Source organism: Sardina pilchardus, chromosome 17 (genome assembly GCF_963854185.1).
Source record: "Sardina pilchardus chromosome 17, fSarPil1.1, whole genome shotgun sequence".
In the NCBI taxonomy this organism is placed as follows: Eukaryota; Metazoa; Chordata; class Actinopteri; order Clupeiformes; family Clupeidae; genus Sardina; species Sardina pilchardus.
In genome coordinates this window covers 6020881-6033476 of record NC_085010.1, presented here as the reverse complement: position 1 = coordinate 6033476, position 12596 = coordinate 6020881, and the positions used below count along the sequence as shown (strand labels likewise).

Here is a 12596-nt window from a genome sequence, read left to right as displayed (position 1 = left end):
GTTGACACAAACATTCACGAAAATGAACCAAATTTGGTGGGATTGTGTGTTATTGCTATCTCTAGTCAGAGACAGAGCTCTGGCCTAGGGTATTTCTTAGGGATTCTATAGCGCCACCTAGCGCATTGTCTGCTGTGGTTGACACAGACATTCATGAAAATGAACCAAATTTGTTGAGCTTGTGTGTTATTGCTATCGCTAGTCAGAGACAGAGCTTTGGCCTAGGGTGTGGCTTAGGGACTCTATAGCGCCACCTGCAGCGCGTTGTCTGTTGTGGTTGACATACATTCACGAAAATGAACCAAATTTGGTGGACTTGTCTGTTATTGCTACTGCTAGTCAGAGACAGAGCTCTGGTCTAGGGTGTAGCTTAGGGATTCTATAGCGCCACTTAGAACATAGTTTGAGGTTGACACATACATTCACGAAAATGAACCAAATTTGGTTGGCTTGTGCGTCATTGCTATCGTTAGTCAGAGACAGAGCTCTGGCATAGGTTGTGGCTTAGGGACTCTATAGCGCCACCTGCAGCGCGTTGTCTGCTGTGATTGAAACATCTATTCACAAAAAATAACCAAATTTCGTGGGCATGTGTGTTGCTCATGCACATGCCCACCAACCCACACATGTTGCTTTGTTACACACTAAAAAATGCTGGGTTAAAAACAACCCAAATTTAGTTATTTTCAACCCAACTGCTGAGTAAAATGGGGTCCAACAAAGCATTGGGTTATCTTAACCCAGCAAATTGGGTTACTAAATTTAACCCAGCGGATGGGTTGATATTTTAACTAATGTGTTGGGTTATTTTGACATGAATGTTTAGTTAAATTTACATAATGTTTGGGTTATATTTGAAACCAAATCCCAAAAAAATCCAATGGTTCATTTTTAAAATAGGCTAAGCCCCTACTTGACTTACATAGCCAAACTTAAAGTCACACATTTTGTTGACAGCTTGGATACAGACAATATATTATATGAGAAATGGGCAAGAATAGCCATGCAATGAAATAAAACAGTTAGACATGATTATTTATTTTATACTTTTCTTTATTTTTGAACAGTCTGTGATAGGTTACTTCCATGAAGGCAGGCAGATTCCACGGTCCGTTTCGGGGGTCAGCCCTGTCAATCAAAGAAAAAAAAAGAATCAGTTATTTACAGAGCTATATATCAAGACTTCCATGAACCATTATCAATGAATGATGTTGACAAACATTAAAAATCCACCAGGAGACCTACTATTATGGCGTTGTTTTAAACCTAATACAGGTAATACAAAACATGGAACGTAATTTCAGTAGTGGCGATGCTAACGTTAGCTAGCCAATGTTAGCACGTTATTCAGTCAGTGAATCCAAGGTGTGTGTAACGCTACTACCAAAATACACCCAATAAGTTACATGGCTATAATATGAAGCTACCCTAAATGAGTTAATAAGATGTTGTTTGCCATGATTATTACCGTCAGTTACGTGTGTTGGGCAGAGACTACTTTGCTGTATTAGCTACATTAGCTGATAAACCTCAGCTGCACCAGGAAGCATAATTTTGTTACTTGTCTGCTAACATTACCTACTACAGCTGTTATGCTAAATTTAGTTCGTTGTAAAAGTTTGTTTTGTTTCTGTTCGGCGGTTCATACCCAGTGAACACAGAACTGTTTTTTTATGAGTCTGTCTTTGTGTAGATTTAACATGAACAGAAATGGTAAGTTAATGTTAACCTAGCTTAGCTGGCTAAATGAAATCGTCAGGCAGAATATTCATTCATATCACAAAGGGTATGTCTCTGGGTGGACTTTTAAAATCCGTCTGGATTTCTTTATAAAAAGAAGAAGTTAAAAACAGATACATACCTTCCGAAATCGCCTGATTTCCATTGCATTTGTTGGCTGCAGCTGCTGGACTGGACGGTTGAAAGAATATGTCTACCGATTTTTTTCTTCAACCATCTCAAATAACTATGCAGCTGTGTTAAAGTCACCCAGGTGCTGGGTGGTGTGCTCCACATCAGGTGGGGGAGAGGAGGGGCACAGTCCTAAATGGTCAACCCAGCAGCGTTGTACTAGCGACCCAACAAGCTGGGTTACAGAAATGACCCAATATGAGTTAAAACAACCCAATAAAATGACCCAGCAGGCTCAACCCAGCGGTTGGGTTGAAAAAATAACCCAGCATTTTTTAGAGTGTAGATTCCAAAAAGTCACAGGTCCGCACCGCAGGTGCTCGGGCCCGCCATCGCCGCTTGCGGCTATATTTAGGGCCCGAGCACCGAGCAGAGGGGTTACCAGGATGCAATCTTTGGGGGGGCATTTGGCTTATTTGGGGTGGCAACAAAAAAAGCACAATCTTTTAGCGCATGGCCACTTGGCAGACTCACAGGGCCCATAGTCTAGGCCCTAGACTAAACAATGTAGTAGTTGTTAAACCAGGTGAATAAATGTATGGGTTTCCCAATATCATTTGTAGTGGCGTTGTGACTGATACAACTCACATTCAATACAATAATAGGTATACAGAATCATAGATGATCTGTAGCCATTCTATCTATCTATCTATCTATCTATCATGCATCAGCCAGGCGACATGAAAAATACATAAGACTATTAGTGTGTCACAATTGTTTTGATACTGATAATAAGTTAATAATTTTGATACTTTCTTGATTTGATTTGGGAGTCCCACCACACCAGTGGAGATCAAAGACATTACAAGGCATATTCTTCCCCCAACACACTCAGTGAAAAGGTGGCTTTGTTTGTATTTCAAACATTTTGAAATTCATATTAAGTTTACATTATGATAGGCTAGCCTATGCGTAATTAGTTATATTAAGTTGACTATTTCATATAGATTTTTTTATTTTGACTCACATTTTACATGATTGTCATATTGATTTACATTTATCTTTAATGTCATTGAGTGCCTGTCACTTTAAGAGAACGTGAGAGTAATTAGGCTTCAGTAATGATATTCGGCTAGTCTAAAATAGGCACAATGCATAGAAATATGTGGAAGCAATGCGTTGATTCTATGTGGTTTAAATAAACGTTAAAAAAAACCCGAAAAAAAACCAAGAAGAGCACAATATGCATGCAGTGATTATTGTGGGGTGCTATTACATACAGAGCGAAGTTGGAGACCTGTGTATGTGCTGCCTGCAATTTAAAAGCTGGATTACTCGGGAATGGCTTATTGTACAAATTAATGCTTTATAGCCTCGTAGTTGGTAAGGTCTGCCATTTGTTTTGATATGGTTTGCCACGTGTAGGTTGAACGAAGAGCTTGAGATATTTTACCGAGGTTGTGGAGATGGAATAAAAACGATTACATTTCATGTAAATTCAGGTTGATTTTCTCGCGAACTGTTTATTACAGCAACTAGTGTTTAATATCATCGGAAAGCTAAGATCGTGCTCTGTCAGGTGATATGCATGTGATATCGGTGTGATTAGAACTTCGTGAGCAATCCAATACAGAAGAATTGGTGTGCATTTTGCACTTTTCGCAGATAATGCGAATGTTAATGCAGGCCTTGCCTAAATTCATATTGATTTTCTCGCGAACCCTTATTACAGCAAGTTCTTAATACCATCAGAAAGCTAAGACCGTGCTCTGTCAACAAGTGACACTATATTTAAGTATGACTAGAACTTCGTGAGTAATCCAACAGAGAAGTATGGGTGTGCATTTTCCATTTTTCGCCCGTCGCAGATAATTTCTCTGGGGTGGCAGAGGTTATCTTTGGGGAGGCACTGCCTCCCCCAGCCTCCCCCTAGACACGCCCCTGGCACCGAGGTGCGGCCACTGAAGTGGCTGCACCGTAGGTGCAAGGCCCTATTGTTTTTGCTCAGATTAAATTTCTTCTGGGCCACGTTTTGCCTTTTTTCTTGGCATGCTCTAAAACTCTTGAAATTTGGTAGCTATGTGTGGAATTGGTAATGCTACTCAGCGACAGAGCTCTGGCCTTGGGTGTGGCTCAGGGACTCTATAGCGCCACCTAGCGCATTGTCTGTTGTGGTTGACATATACATGCATGGAAATTAACCATATTTGGTAGGCATGTGTGTTGTATTAATCTGAACAAGTTTTACATTTAAACTACATAGTGAATCTTAGAGGAATTTGAGTTATGATTATGATTATGATTTTTGCACATCATGTATTTTGAAACACTTCTCCCAGACGGTTTATCGAAATCATGTCATACAAGTACGAAAATGATCTTGAGGGGTTGCTCAAGAGGAATTGCGACCAGATTTTTGAATTTTCGAAGTTTATTGAAATGGCGAAGGTTTGAATTATGATGTCTTATTAAGAAACAGGAAGTTGGTGTTATAGGCAGAAAAAAGGTTTTAAATTGGATGTAATGTGGCAGCTACATGTGGAATTGCTTTTGCTAGTCAGAGACAAAGCTCTGGTCTAAGGTGTGGCTTTGGGACTCTATAGCGCCACCTTGCAGCACGTTATCTGCTGTGATTGACACAAACATTCACGAAAAATGAACCAAATTTGGTGGACTTGTGTGTTATTGCTATCAATAGTCAGAGACAGCGCTCTAGCCTAGGGTGTGGCTTAGGGACTCTATAGCGCCACCTGGTGTGTTGTCTGTTGTGGTTGACACATACATTCTCAAAAATGAACCAAATTTGGTGGGCTTGTGTGTTATTGCTATCGCTAGTCAGAGACATAGCTCTAGCCTAGGGTGTGGCTTAGGGACTCTGTAGCGCCACCTAGCACATTTTCAGTTGTATTTGACGCATACATTTACGAAAATGAACCAAATTTGGTTGTTTTGTGTGTTATTGCTGCCGCTACTGAAACAGAGTTCTGGCTTAAGGTGTGGCTTAAGGACTCTACAGCGCCACCTAGTTTGTTGTTTGTTGTGGTTGACGTATACATTCACGAAATTTGAACCAAATTTGGCGGGCTTGTGTGTTATTGCTTTCGCTAGTCAGAGACAGAGCTTAGGCCTAGGGTGTGGCTTAGGGACTCTATAGCACCACCTAGCTTGTTGTCTGCTGTGGTTGACACATACATTGATGAAAATTAACCAAATTTGGTGGGCATGTGTGTTGCTCATGCACATGCAAACCAACAAGTACGTGTTGCTTTGTTAGATTCCGAAATGTCATGGGTCCGCACCGCAGGTGCTCGGGCCCGCCATCGCCGCTTGCGGCTATATTTAAGATTGATATTTACCAAAAATAAGTTAATGTAAAGTTAAAAAAACCTCCACATGTCCAATAATACACCTAACTACTTAGGCTGGGCAGCAGGATAACTTTAAGGTCATTTTTTTTCTGTTTTTTCAGTTGGCAGTTACTGCCTTTTTGCTTTCTGATTTTGTAACCATGGCCAGCCAGATTCACATTCTGCTAGTCGTAAACTAACACTCTTTGTGTGCCAAATAAACATTACTTGAACTACGTCCTATCTTTCCAGACTAAAAGTAATCTCCCCTAAATCATTAACTCAGATTAGAAGGGCCACCACCTGAATGACCCTGGAAAGCAGACGATTATCCAAGACTGGCTTACCTCATCAGGTGTGAAGATGACTTGGGGAACGGTAACCTTGTTCATCCTGGCTGCATTTCTCAGAATGGCCTCAGCCTCCTCCACCCTCCCCTGAGACAGAAGCCAGCGGGGCGACTCTGGGATCAGCCTGGCAGAGGCAGCAGAGCAGAGGAGAGGGGTGGTTAGGTTAAGCTTTCATCCTTACTGATGGATTCTTACTGAAGAAGCCAACAACAAACCCTCACATAAGCATCAAAAGTACTGCCCTTTCACACCAACAACACAAATGCATGGCATGCGGCTTTTTAAAAACACTTTAAATACACCACGACAAAAGGAATCCCTAAAATATGACAGATCTGTGTCTTTGATGATGAAAGCAAATTCATCATTACCAATACAAAATCATGGTGCAGGGTAAGCAAGCTGCTCTTAGTTCCTTAAGATAAGATAAGATAATATTTTTTTTACCCCTGCACTGGAGATAAGATTTTATTTGATGAATTGAAATTGCATGTTGATCTCAACTTAGAAATTAAATGTAGAATCCATTATGCAGCCACACCAAATGTTAAATGCAGCATGCATGCGGAGAGACCAAAAAAACACACATTGAACTGTGTTATCTCCTCTAACTTCAAGCTGCAGCCAGTTGAAAAAACACATCAACCAAACTCAAAGCCTCTCATGCTACTATGAAATCTCTGTACGTTTTTATTTTGTTGTTTGTTCGCGTCAGTTAACACTAATTCTACTCAACGCTAACGCTACTCAGCTTAACAATTAAAAAGACATTCTAGTCACAGTCCAAAATTAGGCTTTCTTCAAGGCATAGATGTTCCGTGAACACCTTGTGTCTCTTGAGTGCTGAATCAATCAAAGTATCTGATAATTCTGTGTTGTTTCATTTCATGTCCATGCCTGTGTAATGTCTGTGTTCTTTTCGTGGTAGCATTGGTTTCAAAATAAAAGTCACATGACTAAAATGTTGAATTCATATACTGTACATATATATATATATATGAATGTGACACCCCTAATATCAACTCAAAGTACTACTGAGATTCTTGCTGCTGCCGTGGTCACTGTGTGTGTGTGTGTGTGTGTGTGTGTGGGCGTATTCACACCAGGAAGGTCCGTTAGTTCACTTATTTGGTCCAGACCAATTTTTTTTTCTTTTTTTCTTTTTTAGTGCGGTTCGCTTTCACACCGTGATTAATTGCAACCGGACCAGAATTTATAAACAAAAGCACATGTGCTTAGGTTGTTCAACCATTGGCTGGTAAACGTGTAGGTGGGGTGAAGAATAGGAAGCCAAAGTCAAAGTTGGCCCACGTAAATACTATGTTTGCGTACTGTACTCGTTATTATCCTAGCAATATAGTTTATACAGTTACAGCTTTGCAGAAGTGCTTGAGCGTCAAGACCGTTTGATGCAAGTTTAACAATATCATGCTCGTAATTTTGCAACGGCGAAGACGTGCAACAAAACAGCTGAGAAGAGCTCTCATGTGTGTCCAACATGCTAACAGCAGGCCTACGGAAGACGAAACGGGTAGGAGATGCAAAATCAAATTATTGTTGGCAAAACAGCGTTAGCCCACTGCTGCTTACAGCTGTTGTGCGTCACGGAGCTATCCTACATTTCCCATAATGCGCAAAAACTACGGGAACTCGTCAAATCCAAAAAAGGTAGATTTCTGTAACTGGGTCGGATCGAGGTCGGTCTGCTTTCACACCATAAACGAACCGCACCAGGGTTCGATAGGAACCGCTCCGAGACCACCTCCTCAGCTGGGTCTCGGTCCGCTTGTTTGGTCAGCACTAGAGTTCGAGTGATTGTATTCACACCAGTCAAAAAGGTCCGAACCAAGCAAGAAACGAACTTGAGTTCGTTTTAATCGAACTAAACAAGGCAGGTGTGAATACCCCCCGTGTGTGTGTGTGTGTCTGTTTACTTTCGTTTCTGGTCCCATGTAGCGTTATCAGTGTTCTCTCACCACCACAGCGGAACATAGAGCAGTCCAGACGCCACCATGGCGCCCACGAGCCACTGCCACTGGCGCAGGAGGAAGGCTGCGGCCGGCATGGCTATGGAGCCTAGCGCCGAGCTCATGAACACGCCCATGGAGCTGAAGACCACGCGCTCCGCTGGCCCCAGGGTCTCACAGCCTGGACCACACACAGGACAGAGAGAGAGAGAGAGGGAGAGAGGGAGAGAGGGAGGGAGAGAGAGAGAGAAAGAAACTTCCTTTATTGATAGTCAAAAAGAATGGGCGTGGGCGTGTTTGCGTACATTTTTATGTACATGTGTGTGTGTGTTGGTGCGTGTGCGTGTAGGTATGTGTCTGTGTGTGTGTGTATTTGTATTTATGTGTGTGTGTGTGTGTGTGTGTGTGTGTGTGTATGTGTATTTATGTGTGTGTGTGTGTGTGTGTGTGTGCACGTGTATGTACACATAAATTAATTTATTTTATAGCCCCCCATGGATCAAATTCCACAAAACTTGGCATACTTTCAGAGGATGTCAGGATAATTGTACACATGACATTTGGTGCATAACATCTCATCTGAAAATAGGGGAAATTGAAGCAATAAAATATTGCATTTTCTTTTTTTACCATGGGGGTGCCAAACACAAATGACTGGATATAAGGTAAGTTGATGCGGGCTCTTGAGACCAACATACCATAAACATTTTGTCATCCTTGGTGCCACGGTTCAGTCAGTTATTTAGGGTAAACGGCATTTTTGGGGTTTCGGCGGGGCTAGCACGGGGATGGAATGGCCCCCAGGGACCAAACAAAATTTTTCTACTGGGGCTACACGCCCACCAAGTTTACTGGGGCTACATGCCCACCAAGTTTCATGTGCCCGGTCGTTACAGTGTCCTGCACTGTAAGGTCTTGCTATCACTTTGTTATATCGATGGCTTTGGCCTGCCCCCTCCACCCTGTTCCTCCGTGACACCCATACTGCCACCCCCCCCCCCCCCATTCACCTTTGAATGGGACTCTTGTACATGCACTACCAACTGCCTTTCAGAGAAGGGCCTGGCCCCAGAATAAAAACCCATCTCGACTCCTTCATTCCTGAGAGGGCCTGAATATTCTTGACTTTAACGCATATCTGATAGAGTACAGTACATTACACTTTTGGAGAAGTGTCAGGGCCACTCCGGCAGCACTTCAAGAAAGTCTTTCCCAATCATCTCCCAAAAAACCTTATAAAAGTCTGTAGGGAGGCCGTCCATGCCGGGAGCTCACCCTTTGAACAGCTGTACTGTTTTCTTTTTAGCACATTAGAGGCTTTTGGGTTTGGGGAATGTTTCATATCCCGGGTGAGAAAGAAACTCTCAGCATATGCAGACAATGTGACTGTTATTGTAACAATGATGTGTGCTCTGTTCGTCAGTCTTTGGCAGTGTTTAAGAGAGCATCATCTGCAAAGGTGAATTGGTCTAAGAATGAAGCTTTGTGGTGTGGGAAGGAGGGAGATCCTACACCACCACACCACCACAGCGTTGTAGTCAGCTATACCACAGCACCACCACAGCTATACCACAGCGTTGAGGTCAGCTATACCACCACGCCAACACAGCACCACCACCACTTGATGACATTGCACTCTTAGGGCCCTGTTGAGCACCCGACGCAGGGTGGCGCAAAAACGCTAAGGACAGAAAGGAAGATGATTTCCTGTATGATCTGTATCTGGGATCTGGAGCAGTGATAGCGTGTAGAGATGCCATGGGTGCCTCTCATTCGTCTTTTTATCCTCCAGCTCGTTCCCACCGATCTATAACTAACACTGGATAGACTATCCCATTGTTGCCGCCCAATCATTCTTTATCTAGATCAGTGCGAACGAGGACCGAGGAAGGAAGGGAGGATAGATTAAAAAGACGAATGAAAGGCACCCATAGATAAGACTATATTACAGTATATCATTTGGCAGATAATGAGTGCTGTCCTGGATTTCCTAGAAAGGCAGATGATTTGCCTGCAGTTGACCTTGAAAGGGGTAGTTGTGGACATAGGTTAGCCAGTCAGTGTGATATTTATCAGTGGCAGGGATGGACTGGCAAAGTCCAGAACGGCCGTTGACTGCCTGGCTTACTTGCTCATCGGTCATGTAGGGCTACAGTTTCCTCAAATATTAGGCTATTAACTTAAGCTGAAGTTTACAGCTGAAGTTTACTATCCTACACCGTGGAAATAAGGTGACTATATGGTGACTGTATTACATTTTTTCAGAAGCACTCATTCGGCAGACAATGAGTGTTGTCCATGGATTTCCTAGAAAGGTAGATGATTTTTCTGCAGTTGACCTTTAACCCTTAGATGCATAAGTGGGGTCAAAAATGACCCCAGAGGTTGTTTTCTTGCAGTATCTTCTTAATTTTACATTTTTTTCATTCAACCTTCCATGTATTCCTCAAATAGGTTGTCTTTGACATGAGGCCATTTGGATTTGTGTCTAATTGTTATATTTTTAAAGTAATTTCATGTTTTGTATCAATACCACCGATCCGTATACGTGGGGTCAAAAATTACCCCAAGCATTTTCTATGGAATTTCAAAAGTTAACCCTAGGATCTTTTGATTTTTATCAACTGTGGCAGTCAGGTATACATTTACTGTTGATTATCACATCTCATGTCAGCAGTCTCACCATCCTGGAGGCTATTTTTACACAACAACATAAATCTAAGTATCATCATATAATGTGACGGCCAAGCGTTCATAGCGACGTCGTTTTTTGATTCTTCGATGTCCGCTCATTGTGAAGCAGAATTCACCAAGCAATATTTACAGAGGGATTTGTTGATATAGCGTTCTTGGCCTGATTTGTATGACTTTTTATGCCTAAAAATAGGGCGAAAATCCATTTTTACAGCCAATTGGCAGTATTTTCTGATTTACTGGAAAACAAAAGAAGATATTCATAATCACCTCTGTAAATGTTTTTTTATTTGATATATTAACACTACAAAAAAATAATTTTCAACCTGGCTTTTTCCAATGGTCAGATTCTTCGCATCAAAACATATATGTGACCATTCAAAGCGAAATCAGTCGTTTTGCGCACGTTATTTTGAGAAAATCAACAATAACAAACTTCTGGGTTAAAATGTTGAATTGCACGTTTTCGCATAATTCGACTGTATACAGTCTACAGTTTCATATCGTGAACGCATTTCACGGAAAAACATACGTTTTGACTGTTACACCCGGCGAAGATTCAACACATTTGCTGTCATTCCCGTTGTGCACTCGCCGCTTAAAAAGGTGATTTCTCCTCTTCTGGCATATCATGACAGGAGAACCATGTCAACTTTGGATGCGGTTATCTTAGCGATAGTTTGTGTAATACCCTCGATATACATATCGTTGGAAAGCTTAGTTTATGGCCGTTCACGTGAGCACAATAACTTAATTTAATAAATGTTACCGAAACGACTGGTTCCGCTTTACAGGGTCACATATGCAAATCAGCGCATATTTAATTAGACATGACCTAATTAGCATATTTAAACATAAATACAGAAAACTTGCAATACGTTTTTTTCTCCTATTTATATGAATATTCAACTGGTAAAGTTTCATGAAGATATCTCTAAGTTAAAAATGTTACCCTATTCACCTATGTTGAGATAATTTTAGGATGTTTAAAGAATGTGCAGATTTAGGATGTTGTGTAGGCCATTTTTGACCCCACTCATGGAAGAGTGTAGGTATTGGTAGCCTATGCATCTAAGGGTTAAAAGTAGGCTGGGTGAACCCCTTTGTCAGTCTGCCTCATTGTCAGAACGTTTCCGTCTCTTCTGGAGTGCGACGTACCTGCTGAGCTGTGAGTTTTTGCCTTTTTCTGCCTGCCTGGTTTTTAACCTCGACCTGCTTCACCTTTTCTGCCCGTCTGAAGATTTGGTACCTCTGCCTGGCTTTTTGCTGTTTGCCTGCCTTTGTTTTTGCCGCCAGTGAATGAAGACTGACCTGCTGCACAGAGGAAGGATTGGATTCTGTGTTTTCCCCTGCAACCTCCGGCGAGTTCAGTTGCCGTTTTTCAGTTTTTTTCTCAAGTGGACTATCTCCTGTGTTTTTGCTCTTTTTCTGAAACCCCTCAGGGTTGTGGAAGCTGTTTCGGGACTATTAATAATGACCTTTTTTGAGCACAATCTGACACTCATATCTGAACCTGAGTCCTTCCTGTGTAAACGTGACGTCAAATCAAAAGGAGTAAATGAGCAAATGTAGAAAACACACACACACACACACACACACACACACACACACACACACACCAAGGATTACTTAAGGGTTAAAATGTACAGTATTCCTACAAACGGCATGGGAAGTCCAGGGAGCGTTGCAGAAGTGAGGTGGTTGCGTGGCCGAGGCGCACAACTCTTACCCAGAACGTAAGCGATCAGATAGTTGGCAATGTTGCCAAACCCAAAGAGACAGTAGACGGCAGCAAACATCTCCCAGCTGTTCGAGAAGATCTGAGCAAATGTGGTTACCGTCTGGACGACCATCATCACAAAGAGCATGGGTCGCCTGCCAAGTCTGGTGGAGGGCAAGAGATGACTCTTCAGGGTCAGGGAGGTCAAGGTTGTGGTCAGTCAAGGTTATTTTATTTGTCTCCCATAGAAAATTGTGTTGGATAGAAGGAAACTGTTGCATCAGACAGACATTACAAGACATTACAATAACGGAGCACAATGAATACATCAGAAACAAATGAATGAATGAATAAAAATAAATTAATGAAATACACACAACTGCATAGGCTACTTACCGGTCTGACATCAGACCTGACAGGAAAGTGCCCACCAGTGCCCCTCCAAAGTAGAGCGAACTGGTGAGCGGTACTTTGTACTCATTGTCACACACCAGATCCCACTAAAACGCCATCAAGTTCACACACACACACACACACTTTTAATACCACTTCTAAATGAAATTTAAGACCAAACATACCATGGAAATACAATCAAAAGTGGTAATAAACAGTAATATTTTCAAGTAAACACACTGATGTAGCCAATGTATGCAGCCAGCTTCATAAG

The 12596-nt window shown here is 41.9% G+C and overlaps 1 protein-coding gene across 1 annotated transcript in view; it reads right to left on the bottom strand.

Annotated features, from left to right (window-relative positions):
• Window positions 1-12596, bottom strand: part of LOC134062528 (organic cation/carnitine transporter 2-like) — a 39376-nt gene that overhangs the window by 14039 nt on the left and 12741 nt on the right. The window contains exons 2-5 of the mRNA XM_062518559.1: window positions 12326-12429; window positions 11939-12093; window positions 7525-7696; window positions 5546-5672 (exon numbers count right to left, since the gene is read on the bottom strand). Of these exons, the coding sequence (XP_062374543.1) occupies window positions 5546-5672; window positions 7525-7696; window positions 11939-12093; window positions 12326-12429 (558 nt within the window). The remainder of the gene's footprint in view (window positions 1-5545; window positions 5673-7524; window positions 7697-11938; window positions 12094-12325; window positions 12430-12596) is intronic.